Genomic DNA, 16,683 nt, shown 5'->3' with positions numbered 1-16,683 from the left:
CCCCCACCGGGAGGGATCCGATTCGCCCATCGAGTTTGATTCAACCGATGCGAGAGCAGTGTGGAAACCACGAAAGGCTGCAGCTGTCGGGGAAGTGTGAGCGCTGAGGGCTGGAAGCACTCAGTGGGAGAGGGCTGGACAGGGACAGAGAGGGAAGGACTCATATTTCAAGTCGACGTCTCTTCCCCAGGAGCAGGGGATGTGACGGGTCAACAGTGCACCAGGCAAATAAAAAAGAGCAAGGCAGCCTTGGAGAAAGGATGCGGCCATTCAGCCCCTCTTGAGTCTGTTACAGAGGAACAGGAGGAGGCCATTCAGCCCCTCTCGAGTCTGTTGCACAGGAACAGGAGGCGGCCATTCGGCCCTTCCCGAGTCTGTTACGCAGGAACAGGAAGAGGCCATTCAGCCCCTCTCGAGTCTGTTGCACAGGAACAGGAGGAGGCCATTCAGCCCCTTCTTGAATCTGTTACACAGGAACAGGAAGAGGCCATTCAGCCCCTCTCGGGACTGTTACACAGGAACAAGAGGCTATTCAGCCCCTTCTTGAGTCTGTTACACAGGAACAGGAAGAGGCCATTCAGCCCCTCTCGGGACTGTTACACAGGAACAAGAGGCTATTCAGCCCCTTCTTGAGTCTGTTACACAGGAACAGGAGGCCATTCAGCCCTTCTCAAGTCCGTTACACAGGAACAGTAGGTGGCCATTCAGCCCCTCTCGAGTCTGTTGCACAGGAACAGGAGGAGGCCATTCAGCCCCTCTCGTGTCTGTTTTGCAGGAACAGGAGGAGGACATTCAGCCCTTACCGAAACTGTTGCACAGGAACAGGCCATTCAGCCCCTCTCGGGACTGTTACACAGGAACAGGAGGCTATTCAGCCCCTTCTCGAGTCTGTTACACAGGAACAGGAAGAGGCCATTCAGCCCCTCTCGGGACTGTTACACAGGAACAGGAGGCTATTCAGCCCCTTCTTGAATCTGTTACACAGGAACAGGAAGAGGCCATTCAGCCCCTCTCGGGACTGTTACACAGGAACAAGAGGCTATTCAGCCCCTTCTTGAGTCTGTTACACAGGAACAGGAGGCCATTCAGCCCTTCTCGAGTCCGTTACACAGGAACAGTAGGTGGCCATTCAGCCCCTCTCGAGTCCGTTACACAGGAATAGGAGGCCATTCAGCCCTTCTCGAGTCTATTAGGCAGGAGTAGGAGGAGGCCATTCAGCCCCTCCTGGGTCTGTTGCACAGGAACAGGAGGAAGCCATTCAGTCCCTCTTGAGTCAGTTAAACAGGAACAGGAAGAGGCCATTCAGCCCCTCTCGGGACTGTTACACAGGAACAAGAGGCTATTCAGCCCCTTCTTGAGTCTGTTACACAGGAACAGGAGGCCATTCAGCCCTTCTCGAGTCCGTTACACAGGAACAGTAGGTGGCCATTCAGCCCCTCTCGAGTCCGTTACACAGGAATAGGAGGCCATTCAGCCCTTCTCGAGTCTATTAGGCAGGAGTAGGAGGAGGCCATTCAGCCCCTCCTGGGTCTGTTGCACAGGAACAGGAGGAAGCCATTCAGTCCCTCTTGAGTCAGTTAAACAGGAACAGGAGGAGGCCATTCAGGTCCTCCTGAGTCCATTACACAGGAACAGGAGGAGCCCATTCAGCCCCTCTCGAGTCTGTTGCACAGGAACAGGAGGAGGCCATTCAGCCCCTCTTGAGTCTGTTGCACAGGAACAGGAGGCCATTCAGCCCCTCTCGGGTCTGTTGCACAGGAACAGGAGGAGGCCATTCAGCCCCTCTCGGGTCTGTTGCACAGGGACAGGAGGAGGCCATTCAGCCCCTCAGGTCTGTTGCACAGGAACAGGAGGAGGCCATTCAGCCCCTCTCGAGTCCATTACACAGGAACAGGGGGAGCCCATTCAGCCCTTCTCGAGCCTGTTACGCAGGAACAGGAAGAGGCCATTCAGCCCCTCTCGAGTCTGTTACAGAGGAACAGGAGGAGGCCATTCAGCCCCGCCTGAGACCATTATACAGGAACAGGAGGAGACCCTCTCGGGCCCGTTACGCAGGAGACAAACAGCACAGAATAAGGGCAGCGGGCCCAGCCTGTCTGATCACCGGCGTCGAGTCTCTCCCCGTCAGTATCTCCCCAGCCCTCCTTTCTCCCTGGTGGCCCGTCTCTCCCGGCAGTGGCGCTGCAGTACCAGCCTTGTCTCGGTGCTCACAGCCGCCCAAGAGCACCCAACCCCTCCCCCCGACAATCCGGTCCACGCTCCCCAGATACCACCACTCACAGACCAGAGGAAAACTACAAAGGGAGTTTATTCATAAGTAAAGCATGAACAGAAACAATGTTTAAACCGACAGCGTAGGCAGCTAGAATACAATACTCGATGCAGCTCACAACATCTACTCTGCAACAACGTGAGGGAAACACGAGCAAGGGTTGCGGTTCTCCTGTTAAAAAATTCCCCCAATTCCAGTGATTCAGGTCGAATGGTGTGACTGCCACACACCCACCCACCCCCCCCAAATCCCCAAACCATCCCCCCACCGCCCCCCCTCCCCCTGCAATGAAAGCGTTCGTCCGCTGCTGGAAAGAGAGAAGCTGGAAGATCACTGACCCCCCCTCATCTCCCCAAGGAAACCCGGACCTCACGGTGGACATACCCCACCCCCACCCCCCGAGAAAGGGTCTTTCTCCAGCTCCCACTGGGCAGGTCGGGGGTCGGGTCGGGGGGGGGTGGGGAAGTGCATCCAGGCCTGGTTAAACCCCCCCTCCCGACCCCCGATCAAGTGAGGCGGGCTTCGGGACTGTCTTTTCAGGCAACGGCCAGGGGGAGGTGCTGCTAGCGTGCAAGGCCCCACCGTACCCATCAGCCAACGCCTGCACCACCCACCCGCACCACCCCCACCCCTCACTGGCTAGCTCGAAAGCCGCCCTGCCGGAACAGTGGGCCGATGCCAGCCAGGGATTCGGGGATCAGCTCCGATGCCCGCACTGAAATCGCAGGCACGGCGAGGAGGGTCTGCTTCACGCCAGCGATCTCGCCACGGTCCAGACATCGAACCAAGTCAAAAAATCGTTCATGGTATTCAGCGAGGGAGAGCCTTAAAAATCAAACTACCCAAAGCACTGGGATATCTAGGATTTAAAACTCTACAATAAAACTATCAAAATGCAAAATTCCGGCGTGATTCAGTTAAAGGCTTCTGTTAAAACCAACCCCACAGTCACTAACACCAATCTCCTCCTGTCTGATATAAACCAACCTCACAGTCACTGACACCAATCTCCTCCTGTCTGATATAAACCAACCTCACAGTCACTGACACCAATCTCCTCCTGTCTGATATAAACCAGCCCCACAGTCACTGACACCAATCTCCTCCTGTCTGATATAAACCAGCCCCAAAGTCACTGACACCAATCTCCTCCTGTCTGATATAAACCAGCCCCACAGTCACTGACACCAATCTCCTCCTGTCTGTTATAAACCAACCCCAGTCACTGACACGATTCTCCTCCTGTCTGACATAAACCAACTCCAGTCACTAACACCAATTTCCTCCTGTCTGATATAAACCAACCACACAGTCACTGACACCAATCTCCTCCTGTCTGATATAAACCAACCCCACAGGCACTGACACCAATCTCCTCCTGTCTGATATAAACCAACCACACAGTCACTGACACCAATCTCCTCCTGTCTGATATAAACCAACCACACAGTAACAGGCGCCAATCTCCTCCTGTCTGATATAAACCAACCACACAGTCACTGACACCAATCTCCTCCTGTCTGATATAAACCAACCACACAGTAACAGGCGCCAATCTCATCCTGTCTGATGTAAACCAACCACACAGTCACTGACACCAATCTCCTCCTGTCGGATATAAACCAACCACACAGTAACAGGCGCCAATCTCCTCCTGTCTGATGTAAACCAACCACACAGTCACTGACACCAATCTCCTCCTGTCGGATATAAACCAACCACACAGTAACAGGCGCCAATCTCCTCCTGTCTGATGTAAACCAACCACACAGTCACTGACACCAATCTCCTCCTGTCGGATATAAACCAACCTCACAGTCACTGACACCAATCTTCTCCTGTCTGATGTAAAATAACCACAGTCACTGACACCAATCTCCTCCTGTCTGATATAAACCAACCTCACAGTCACTGACACCAATCTCCTCCTGTCTGATATAAACCAACCTCACAGTCACTGACACCAATCTCCTCCTGTCTGATATAAACCAGCCCCACAGTCACTGACACCAATCTCCTCCTGTCTGATATAAACCAGCCCCACAGTCACTGACACCAATCTCCTCCTGTCTGATATAAACCAGCCCCACAGTCACTGACACCAATCTCCTCCTGTCTGTTATAAACCAACCCCAGTCACTGACACGATTCTCCTCCTGTCTGACATAAACCAACTCCAGTCACTAACACCAATTTCCTCCTGTCTGATATAAACCAACCACACAGTCACTGACACCAATCTCCTCCTGTCTGATATAAACCAACCCCACAGGCACTGACACCAATCTCCTCCTGTCTGATATAAACCAACCACACAGTCACTGACACCAATCTCCTCCTGTCTGATATAAACCAACCACACAGTAACAGGCGCCAATCTCCTCCTGTCTGATATAAACCAACCACACAGTCACTGACACCAATCTCCTCCTGTCTGATATAAACCAACCACACAGTAACAGGCGCCAATCTCATCCTGTCTGATGTAAACCAACCACACAGTCACTGACACCAATCTCCTCCTGTCGGATATAAACCAACCACACAGTAACAGGCGCCAATCTCCTCCTGTCTGATGTAAACCAACCACACAGTCACTGACACCAATCTCCTCCTGTCGGATATAAACCAACCACACAGTAACAGGCGCCAATCTCCTCCTGTCTGATGTAAACCAACCACACAGTCACTGACACCAATCTCCTCCTGTCGGATATAAACCAACCTCACAGTCACTGACACCAATCTTCTCCTGTCTGATGTAAAATAACCACAGTCACTGACACCAATCTCCTCCTGTCTGATATAAACCAACCCCACAGTCACTGACACCAATCTCCACCTGTCTGATATAAACCAAACCCAGTCACTGACACAATTCTCCTCCTGTCTGATATAAACCAACCTCAGGATCACTGACACCAATCTCCTTCTGTCTGATATAAACCAACCCCACAGGCACTGACACCAATCTCCTTCTGTCTGATATAAACCAATCACACAGTTACTGACACCAACCTCCTTCGGTCTGATATAAACCAACCACAGTCACTGGCACCAATCTCCTCCTGTCCGATATAAACCAACCCCACAGTCACTGACACCAATCTCCTCCTGTCTGTTATAAACCAACCTCACAGTCACTGACACGATTCTCCTCCTGTCTGATAAAAATCAACCTCACAGTCACTGACACCAATCTCCTCCTGTCTGATGTAAAACAACCACAGTCACTGACACCAATCTCCTCCTGTCTGATATAAACCAACCTCACAGTCACTGACACCAATCTCCTCCTGTCTGATATAAACCAACCCCACAGTCACTGACACCAATCCCCTCCTGTCTGATATAAACCAACCCCACAGTCACTGACACCAATCTCCTCCTGTCTGATATAAACCAACCTCAAAGTCACTGACACCAATCTCCTCCTGTCTGATATAAACCAACCCTACAGTCACTGACACCAATCTCCAGCTGTCTGATGTAAAGCAACCCCAGTTACTGACACCAATCTCCTCCTGTCTGATATAAACCAACCACACTGTCACTGACACCAATCTCCTCCTGTCTGATATTAACCAACCACAGACAGACACCAATCTCCTCCTGTCTGATATAAAACAACCAGTCACTGACACCAATCTCCTCCTGTCTGATATCAACCAAACTCACAGTCACTGACACCAGTCTCCTCCTGTCTGATATACAACGATTCCACAGTCACTGACACGATTCTCCTCCTGTCTGATATAAACCAACCTCACAGTCACTGACACCAGTCTCCTCTTGTATGATACAAACCAACCCCACAGTCACTGACACGATTCTCCTCCTGTCTGATATAAACCAACCTCACAGCCACTGACACCAATCTCCTCCTGTCTGATATCAACCAATTTCACAGTCACTGACACCAATCTAGATGAAGGAACTGAGGGCATCCTGGCTAAGTTTGCAGATGATACAAAGATAGGTGGAGGGACAGGTAGTATTGAGGAGGCGGGGAGGCTGCAGAAGGATTTGGACAGATTAGGAGAATGGGCAAAGAAGTGGCAGATGGAATAAAACGTGGGGAAGTGTGAGGTCATGCACTTTGGTAGGAAGAATAGAGGCATAAACTATTTTCTAAATGGGGAGAGAATTCAGAAATCTGGAGTGCAAAGGGACTTGGGAGTCCTAGTCCAGGATTCTCTTAAGGTTAACTTGCAGGTTGATCGGTAGTTAGGAAGGCAAATGCAACGTTTCGAGAGGACTAGAATATAAAAGCAGTGATGTGCTGCTGAGGCTTTATAAGGCTCTGGTCAGACCACATTTAGAATATTGTGAGCAATTTTGGGCCCTGTATCTCAGGAAGGATGTTCTGGCCCTGGAGAGGGTCCAGAGGAAGTTCACAAGAACGATCCCAGGAATGAAAGACTTAACATATGAGGAACGTTTGAGGATTCTGGGTCTATACTCAATGGAGTTTAGAAGGATGAGGGGGGAATCTGTTTGAAACTTACAGAATACTGAAAGGCCCAGATAGAGTGGACCTGGGGAAGATGTTTCCATTAGTAGGAGAGACTAGGACCCAAGGGCACAGCCTCAGAGTAAAGGGAAGACCTTTTAGAACATAGATGAGGAGAAACTTCTTTAGCCAGAGTGGTGAATCTATGGAATTCATTGCCACAGAAGGCTGTGGAGGCCAGGTCATTGAGTATATTTAAGACCGAGATAGATAGGTTCTTGATTGGTAAGGGGATCAAAGGTTACGGGGAGAAGGCGGGAGAATGGGGTTGAGAAACTTATCAGCCATGATTGAATGGCGGAGCAGACTCGATGTGCCGAATGGCCTAATTTCTGCTCCTATGTCTTATGGTCTAATCTCCTCCTCTCTGATATCAACCAACCTCACAGCCACTGACACCAACCTCCTCCTGTCTGATATAAACCAGCTCCACAGCCACTGACACTAATCTCCTACTGTCTGTTATGAACCAACCCCACAGTCAGACACTAATCTCCTCTTGTCTGATATAAACCAACCCCAGTCACTGACACCAATCTCCTCCTGTCTGATATAAACCAACCCCAGTCACTGACACCAATCTCCTCCTGTCTGTTATAAACCGACCCCACAGTCACCATCACCAATCTCCTCCTGTGTGATATAAACCAATCCCACAGTCACTGACACCAATCTACTCCTGTCTGATGTAAACCAAACTCCACGCGCCTCCAACAGTTAGATTCAGTGCATTGTTTGAACTTGGACAGTGATTGCTGCACCCCATCGGAGGTGGGGTGGTGGGGGGTGGGTGGGCAAATTCTGGGCCACTGTCTGTTCCGGCCAAGCCTTCACCGAGGTTCAGAGATGGGCTCCGCATTTACCAGTGGAAAGGTCACCAATGTCTCGCTGTGGTTGCCGGCCCTGGGGGCAGTGGCACTTCAGCTTGATTTGGCGATTCCGAATGGATCTGAAGCTAGACAGGAGCACGTAACACTGAGCTGCTCCCACCTCGGCACGACACCCAGCTGACCCCCTCCCCCACCACCTCCTTGTGCTCGAGAGAGGGAGCCCATTGTAATGTGGTAAACTGCACACACGCGCGCACACACACACACACACACACACACGTGCACGCACGTGCACACATACGCACGTGCACGCGCACACACACGTGCACGCACGCACACATACACACACGCACGTGCACGCACGCACACACACACGCACGTGCACGTACACACACACGTGCACGCACACACACACGCACACACACACAGACTGACACAGGGAGCTCGAAAATAGCTTATTCAATGGAATGCAATGATCCATCCACCAGCTTTGACTAGACTACAGATAAACCCACCCACCCCCAGCCCTTCCCACCCGCCACGCACCCCATCCACCCCCCCCCCACCCCGCCCCCAACCATACCCCAACCCCATCCTCTGCACTGCCGTCCCGCGCAGCCGGGAGTCTCCAATCGGAGACGCCAAACTGCCGGGAATTGTGGCGGGCGCGGCAAGTGGGTGGCGGGGGAGAAAGGGGGCTTGGCATGCCCCAACCCGGCCCCCTCTCCCCAACCCTGCCAACCCCCCTCCAGCCCCCCCAACCCACCCACCACCCCCACCGACTGAACCAGGTTCCGATGAAAGCTTTAGGGTCAAGCACAACGTTAAGAGGAGGAAAGGTCAGAGGGCAATTTATTCGGACGTTGATACAGAGTTGGCAGAACCTCCGGGCCGGCTGCGGGTGGGCATCAGCACAGACAACAGCAGCTGCACCCCCTCCCTCCCTCCCACCCACCCACGTCCCACCCCCACCCCTCCTGAAACGGGCTGATCTTCCCGACGGGTCGATGCGTTTCCACCCACCTCCCCCCCCCACCCCCCCACCCCCCGCTCGGGTCAAACATGGATGCGCTGGTGCCTCAGGAGGTGGGAGGAGCGGGAGAAGCCCTTGCCGCACTGGGAGCAGGAGAAGGGCCGCTCGCCCGTGTGGATGCGCTGGTGGGTCAGCAGGCTGGACGACTGGGTGAAGCCCTTCTCGCAGACTGAGCACTGGAAGGGGCGCTCGCCGCTGTGCACCCGCAGGTGCCGCAGCAGGTGGGAGAGGCAGGTGAAGGCCTTGGCGCAGACCGAGCACTTGAAGGGCCGCTCGCCGGGCTGGGCCGGCCTGGGGTGCAGCAGCGGGGCTGGGGCGACCTCGCCCTCGGCCGGGGTCTCGCCGCCACCGCCCTCTTCCTCCTCCCCGTCCCCTCCCTCCCGCTCCCCTCCCTCCCCCCCGCCGCCCGCCTCGCCATCCGGGTACTTGACGGGATTGTTCTCGGCGTGCAGGTGCTGGTGGGCCAGGAGGAGGGAGAGCTGGGTGAAGCCGCGGCCGCAGACAGAACAGCGGAAGGGCCGCTCGCCGGTGTGGCTGTGCTGGTGGGTCAGCAGGTGGGAGGACTGGGTGAAGCGGCGGCCGCAGACCGAGCAGGAGAAGGGCCGCTCGCCCGTGTGGACCCGCTGGTGGGTGAGGAGGTGAGGCGAGCGGGTGAAGCCCTTGCCGCAGACCGAGCAGGTGAAGGGCCGCTCCTCGGTGTGCAGCCGCTGGTGCCGCAGCAGGGTGGAGGAGTCGGTGAAGCCCTTGCGGCAGACGGGGCAGGTGAAGGGCCGCTCGCCCGTGTGCAGCCGCTGGTGCCGCAGCCGGTTGGAGAGCTGGGTGAAGCCCTTGCCGCAGACCGAGCAGCTGTAGGGCCGCTCGCCCGTGTGGACCCGCTGGTGGGTGAGGAGGTGGGACGAGCGGGTGAAGCTCTTCTCGCAGACGGGGCAGGAGAAGGGCCGCTCGCCGGTGTGGACCCGCTGGTGCACCCTCAGGTCGGATGAGCGGGTGAAGCCCTTCTCACAGACGGGGCAGGAGAAGGGCCGCTCGCCGGTGTGGCTGCGCCGGTGCGTCTCCAGCTCGGACTGGGTGTTGTAGCCCTTCCCGCAGTCCCCGCACTTGTAGGGCCGCTCCGCGCCGCGGCCGCCCGCCTCCCTCGCCGGATGGCTCAGTCCTCGGCCGCTCCCGGTACCCGGGTGGGCCCTCTCCTTCTCCGGCTTGCCGTTGGCTCCTTCCATGCTCGAGGAGGCCGACAATCACTCAGCCGCCGACGGGATCGGGTTGACTCTTGCCAGGCGTTGGTGCGACGCTCAGTTCAGGTTCGCAGGCCCGCGGCTCCTCTCCCTTCTTATCCCCCTGTGGAAGGAGTTCACGAGAGAGAGAGAATCAATACAAGCCGGCACTTGTCAGTCCGGGGTAGAAATTCAGCAGGCGCGATAATTCCTGTCAGTTTGAGCCGTGGGGCTGAGTGTAAAATACTCCCCCACCCCCGGTTAAGAGGAGGGGACAAAGGTCATTGCCGTCGGCCCAGGATAGGGACTCACAATGGACAATTCTAATTTCGACAGGTCATTTCTCCAGCTCTCGGTCTGCCATAGGCTGGAAGTCCCCGTCCCACGTGCTCCCTCCCCACCTGTCCTCACACCCCATCCCCCACCCCCTCCAATCCTCACGCTCCCTCCCCTCTCTGATCCTCACACCCCCTCCCCCCTCTGATCCTCACGCTCCCACCCCCCTCACACCCCGTCCCCTCCCCTTCGCTGCTCCGGGCGGGGTGGGGGTTAGGGTGGTCCCTGCAACCCGGAGGGCTGGGCCCAGTCCCGGGCCTCCTGAGCCGAGGGAGGGGGCGGCCTTCGCCTCCAGGCCACGGTTCGCAGGGCCGGGCGTTCAGCAGGACTCGGAAGGATTGAGAGGTGGCCCCAGGCTGAAGGGTACAAAACGAGGAAGGGGCTTCCCCAGAGTAGGTGCGAATAAAAGTGTTTCCCCTGGCTGGAGGGGGGCGGTTCTGGAACGAGGTGGAGGTTCTAGAATGTGGGGACGGTTCTAGAACGAGGTGTAAGGGAGGGGAGGTTCTAGAATGAGAGGGAGGGGAGGTTCTAGAACGAGGCAGGGTTATGGGAGGAGGGGGAGGAAAGATGTGACAGGCTCAGATTTCCCGACTGACACGAGGAGAAATGTCTTCACTCACAAGGATTGCGAATGGCCAGCGCTCTCCGGCCCCGAGGGAGGCGAATGCTGCCCCCCTCTGCCCGCCCACCACCCTGGCCACTGGGTAGTTTGGAAAGCAGAGGCCTACAGGCCTTTCCCACGGCCGCCCAGGACTCCCAGAGCGGTTACGGCGCAGGTCAGCAGGAGGAGGTCGCTCAGCCCCTTGGCGCCCGCGCCCAGCTCTCCCAAATGAGCAACGGGCCCGCTGCCGTCTCGCCACCCCCCGAGCGCCTCCGCTCCCCCCCTAACCCTGCGCACCATCCCCTTTCCAGTGACACAGCGGATCCCCCTGCGAACGCTTCGAGCGAACCCGCCTCCGTCAAGAGTTGAGAGACACGGTGACAGGGGGGTGGGGGGGGGGGGGGGGGGGGAGAGAAAGTGGAACCGCGGTCGGCGATCAGCCACGATCTTATTCAATGGTGCGGCAGCTGGCACAAGACTCGGGGGGGAGGAGGCAATAGCGTAGCGGTATTGTCGCTGGGCTAGTAATTCAGAGATCCAGGGTAATTCTCTGGGGACCCGGGTTCGAATCCCACCACGGCAGATGGTGGAGTTTAAATTTAATTTAAAAAATGCTGGAATTAAAAGTCTGATGAACCATTGTCGGTCATTGTTTAAAAAAAAACCCCACCTGGTTCACTAATGTCCCTTTAGGGAAGAAAATCTGCTGTCCTCACCCGGTCTGGCCCCACACGCGGCGGTTGATTCTTAAATAGCCCCTCTGGACGAGGGCAATGAACGCTGGCCCAGCCAGCGGCGCCCACATCCCATGAACGAATCAAAAAATAGACCCAGTGCCCCAGCGCTCCCCCACACTGCTTCTCCCACTGCAGACACTTCATAATGAGGGGAACCGGGGTTCGCTGAGCACAGAAAGGGCCTGACTGCTCTTAGGAGCCCGATCGGAGCCCTGGAGACCACGGCAGCAATGGGGTTCATTACGAACATTACAAACGCAAGAATGAGGGGCAGGAGTGGGCCATTCGGCCCCTTGAGCCTGCTCCGCCCTTCAACAGGATGGTGGCCTCAACTCCACTTTTCGCCGACCGTGCCTCGCCCCTCCCCCACCGATAACCTCTCACCCCCCCTCAGCGTTCGAGAATCTACCGAATTCAGCCTCGAACATCTCCGCCCGTATACCCCTGCTGCCCTCCGAGGGACAGAGCTCCAAAGATTCGCGAGCCTCCGAGAGAAGAAACTCCCCCCTCCTCCTTGTCGTTTTAAACGGGAGACCCCCCCCCACCCCACACCTTATCTGAAAAACGTGCCCGCTCGGTTCGAGTCTCTCTCATGTGAGGAGACGCCCTCCCAGCGGCCAAACACGTTGCGGAGAAAACCCTTTTAAACGTTAGCCCCAAGGTCTATAAATGCAGAGAGGGAAAGCCCACCCCCTCCCCCACAGCTCCACAATGACTCTCAGATCACCGAGATTCAGGTCAGAGACAAAACGAGGAGGGAGCGGAAGTAGGCCAGTCAGCCTCCCTCGGGCCTTCAGTCAGATCCTAGCGGACTCGATGCCCGTTTACCGTATCCGCCTCCGTCTTCCTGACCCGATGGAAAATTCCCATCCCGGGAATGCCAACTGCCCCTGAACACCCGCGGCCTTATTCGTTTCGGAAAGTGGGTTGTGGCTGGGGTGGGGAAAGAGGAAGAAACTTCCAGGATTTCATTGCTTCTTGTGTGGGCGCATAGGAGTAGGCCATTCAGCCTGCTCCGCTGTTCACGGCTGATCGTCTCCCTCTTGTGCCATTTCCCCCCCACCCCCTCTCTTGGTGTCATCAGCACCCAGAAATCCATCCATCTTCTCTTGACTTGAGCACAGTCGGCGGCTGAGTCTCCGCAGCCCCTCTGGGGCGGAGGGGGAGGGGGTGGTTCCCAGAGGCCTCCTTTCGCCCTCCGAGCGAAGAAATGCCTCCTCCCCTCCAGTCCTGAAGAGCCGGCCCCTCTCGCCCTGAGGCTGCGTTCCCCTGTTTTTAGACGCCCCGGCCAAAGGTGGAGGGTGAGTGGGGGTGGGGGGTAGGGGTTGGGGGGAAATCGTTCTGCCTACGTCTGCCCCGTGGGAAATTTGCAAAATTCAAGCCAGGTCGCCTCTCATTCTTCGAAACTATTCATTCTACTCATTCTTCGAGAATAGTGGCCCACTTTCCTCAATCCGCACCCCCCCATCCACCCACCCACCGCCTCCTCCTCCTCGTAAGGCAGAGACATGCACATAAAGAAACTTCACTGTCCCTTTAAATATCTGCCCACATAAAGGGGGGTGGGGGGACACAACCAGGGAAATGGGGCTGCACCTTTAAGTGACATGCAGATGCACCAAGACACAGGAGACTGGTGGCAGGTCAGGTCTCTTGTGGGCAGTCAAATGCAAAGAGCCTGTCCCTTTTTGAAAATCCTGCACCTTTAAGACCCCTCCCCTACTCACACCCCGTCAAACATTCACCGCCTTAAATCCCAAAGAAAGGTGGGGGGGGAGGTTAAAAAAAAAGACCCTGACACAAACCAACCACAAGCTGCAGATTCCTTCAGGGATTGCAAATAAAACTCCCGACCTCTCTCTTTCTCTGTTTGTTTTTTTTTGTTCTTCCCTTTTGCAAAAACTGCAATGCAAAAACAAAAAAAATAAAATAAAATACAATAAAATAAAACTGGGTGCAGAACGCCAAAATAATTTTTTTTTAAAAAAAGGGGGGATGAAGGTTGCAAAGCGAGGCCCTGTGGCCAGGCCTTGGGCCCAGCCTGGGCCCTGGATGTGGGATCAGCTCCTGCAGGGATCCAGACAAAGAGACACTGGCCTCACAACCAGCGAGCTGGCTGCACCAGATCCCGCCCCCTTCCCGCGCCGGCATTGGCCGCCGACCACAATCGCCGAGGAGGCTCGGGCACCCCCTCTCCTCCCGATTGGCCGCCGAACGGGCTCGGGCTCCCCCTCTCCCCATTGGCCGCCGAACAGGCTGGGGCTACCCCCTTCCCCATTGGCCGCCGAGCGGGCGCAGGGCTCGGGCTCCCCCTCCCCATTGGCCGCCGACCACAACCGCCGAGGAGGGCTCCGGTTCCCCCTTCCCATTGGCCGCCGAGAAGGCTCGGGCTCCCCTCTCATTGTTTCCCGACCATAATCGCCGAGGAAGGGAGGGAGCGAGGCTCCAGCTCCCCTCCCCATTGACCGCCGAGGAGGCTCCAGCTCTTCGGCCCCCCCCTCCCTCCCCTCCCTCCCCCCCCATTGGCCGCTGACAATCGCTGAGCTGACTCGGGCTCCGCTCCCCATTGGCCGCCGAGCGAGCTCGGCCTCCCCTCTCCGTTGGCCGCCGACGACAATCGCCGAGCTGACTCGGGCTCCCTCCCCATTGGCCGCCGACAATCGCCGAGCTGACTCGGGCTCCCTGCCCCACTGACCAGTGAGGGGGCTCGTGCTCTTTTCCCATTGGCCGCCGAGTAGTCGCCGGGTGTCCTCGGGCTCCCTTCCCATTGGCCGTCGCATCACGTCAATCACCAGCAGTTTAAGGGAAGTGGGGTTATGAGGGGATTGACGCGGACGTACGTACGTCACGTCACGGTTGGAAGGGGCGGGCCCGAACGTCACGTCGTCTACCAGCGGAGACCGGAACTTAGGACCGGTGAGAGGAGGAGAGGGGGAAGGGGAGCGAGGCCGATGGCGGCGCCCGTATCCCGGCGCGCCCCGCGCGACTGAAACCGCCCCATCTCTTCCCCGTTGCCGTCGCAACCCCCTTCCCTCCTTCCGTTCAGCAGGAGGAGGCGGGGAATTTCCGGTGACTCACTTTGCAGCGGCGGTTGACGTTGTGCGGGCGGCTGGGAGAGGGGGTGTCGCCCCCTCCCCGGCAACGGGTGGAATGCGGCCTCGTCCTTTCTGTGAACGGGAGAAGCGACGACGCATACTCAGAACTTGGGAAGGCAGTGCGCATGCTCGTAAATGGGAAGGTAGTGCGCATGCTCAGTACGGGGAAGACCGCGCATGCTCACTCCAGAGGGTGCGGGGTGGAAGAGTTGTGGCTGCCGCTCGCAAAATGGAGGACGGAAGGTTTCAGTCGGAGAGCGGGTAGGAGAGCCCGGAGAGGTTGCGCGGGCGGTTCATGATTATCCCATCAGCGGCTCTTGCCCTTCGAGCGGGATGCGGTCCGCAGGAGCTGCACTGCGGGTGTCTCCGAAACCTCTCGCTCGCTCGCTCTCTGACCTGGGGGTTACCACGGCAACCGGCCGCCATCTTAGGGGCAAGATTTGAGGTTGTAGGTGCGCATGCGCGGTCCATTGCGACGCGACCACATAATGGCGGCCACTCGGCCCGTTATCCCCCAGCCGCTTCCACTCGGCCCATTGTTCCCCCCCAGCCCCTTCCACTCGGCCCATTGTTCCCCCCTCCAGCCCCTTCCACTCGGCCCATTGTCCCCCCTCCCCCGTCAGCCCCTTCCACTCGGCCCATTGTCTCCCCCCCCCCCACTTCCACTCGGCCCATTGTCTCCCCCCCCCCCACTTCCACATGGCCCATTGTCCACCAGCCCCTTCCACTCGGCCCGTTGTTTCCCCCACTCGGCCCATTGTACCCCCCCACAAGCCCCTTCCACTCGGCCCATTGTCGTCGTCCCCAGCCCCTTCCACTCGGCCCATTGTCGTCGTCCCCAGCCCCTTCCACTCGGCCCATTGTCGTCGTCCCCAGCCCCTTCCACTCGGCCCATTGTCGTCGTCCCCAGCCCCTTCCACTCGGCCCATTGTCCCCCCTCCCCAGCCCCTTCCACTCAGCCCATTGCCCCCCCTGCCAGCCCCTTCACTCACTCACTCTTAATGCCAACGACCCTTGTCAGAGAAGAAATCCCTCCTCGTCTCAAACCAGAGCCGCCTCATTTTGAGCTCTGCCCCTGGTTCTGGATTTCCCCACGAGAGGGTACATCCACCTTCTCAAACCCCTCCCTCGGGACCTTATGTTTTTTATCTATGTATATGTATGACATACATACGAACATATGAATTAGGGACAGGAGTCGGCCGCTCGGCCCCTCGAGCCTGCTTCTCCCCCCCATTCAATCTGATTGTAACCTTGACTCCACGTTCCTGCCTACCCCCCGATAACCTTTCACCCCCTCATTAATCTAATGGTCGTGTTATCACATCCTTTAAAACAGACTCTAGCAGTTTCCCTACCGCTGAGGTTGGGCTAACCGGTCTTTAATTCCCTGTTTTTTTTCCCCCCCTCCTTTTTTTAAATAGTGGGGTTACATTTGTCAGCCTTCGATCTGCTGGCACTGTTCCAGAATCTACAGAATTTTGGAAGATGACACTATTTCTATGGCCACCTCATTTAGTAGCCTGGGATGGACATACGAAAGGTGGGGGCTGGGGGCAATGGCTTAGTGGTATTGTCGCTGGACTAGTAACCCAAGGTAATCTGGCTTCCCACGTGTCGGTGCAGACTAAATGGGCCGAAGGACCTTTTCCGCACTGAGATTGTGGGATTCTGTGAATGCTCTGGATTCGAATCCCACCACGGCAGATGGTGGAATTTGATTTCAATAAAAATCTGGAATTAAAAGTCTAATGATGTCCATGAAACCATTGTCAATTGTTGTAAAAACACACCTGGTTCACTAATGTCCTTTGGGGAAGGTGACCTTACCCAGTCTGGCCTACTTGTGACTCCAGACTCACAGCAATGTGGTTGACTCTTAAATGCCCCTCTGAACGAGGGGCAATAAATGCTGGCCTAGCCATTGACGCCTACATCCCATGAATAAAGAAGGCACACAAACAAGGAGCAGGAGTAGGCCATTCGGCCCCTTGAGCCTGCTCCGCCATCTGGCTGATCTGATAGTAACCTCAAATCGGCATCCTGCCCACCCCC

At 56.5% G+C, this 16,683-nt stretch overlaps 1 protein-coding gene across 1 annotated transcript; it reads right to left on the bottom strand.

Moving 5' to 3' along the window:
• Positions 1 to 8,671: 8,671 nt before the first annotated feature.
• On the bottom strand, positions 8,672 to 13,627 carry LOC144677848 (uncharacterized). Its single transcript, XM_078537852.1, has 2 exons — positions 13,343 to 13,627; positions 8,672 to 9,983 (listed from the first exon to the last, which is right to left on the bottom strand). The coding sequence occupies exon 2, from the start codon at positions 9,863 to 9,865 to the stop codon at positions 8,672 to 8,674; it is 1,194 nt and encodes a 397-aa protein (XP_078393978.1). The 5' UTR covers positions 9,866 to 9,983; positions 13,343 to 13,627.
• Positions 13,628 to 16,683: the final 3,056 nt, after the last annotated feature.

The sequence above is a fragment of the Cetorhinus maximus genome, unplaced genomic scaffold (assembly GCF_964194155.1).
Source record: "Cetorhinus maximus unplaced genomic scaffold, sCetMax3.hap1.1 HAP1_SCAFFOLD_3170, whole genome shotgun sequence".
In the NCBI taxonomy this organism is placed as follows: domain Eukaryota; kingdom Metazoa; phylum Chordata; class Chondrichthyes; order Lamniformes; family Cetorhinidae; genus Cetorhinus; species Cetorhinus maximus.
Note: the sequence above shows the minus strand (reverse complement) of the source record. Positions and strands in the feature narration are given on the sequence as shown.

Bases quoted from the DNA above. Each gene is read 5' to 3' on its own strand.
- LOC144677848 (XM_078537852.1), bottom strand. From the start codon at position 9,865: ATGGAAGGAGCCAACGGCAAGCCGGAGAAGGAGAGGGCCCACCCGGGT.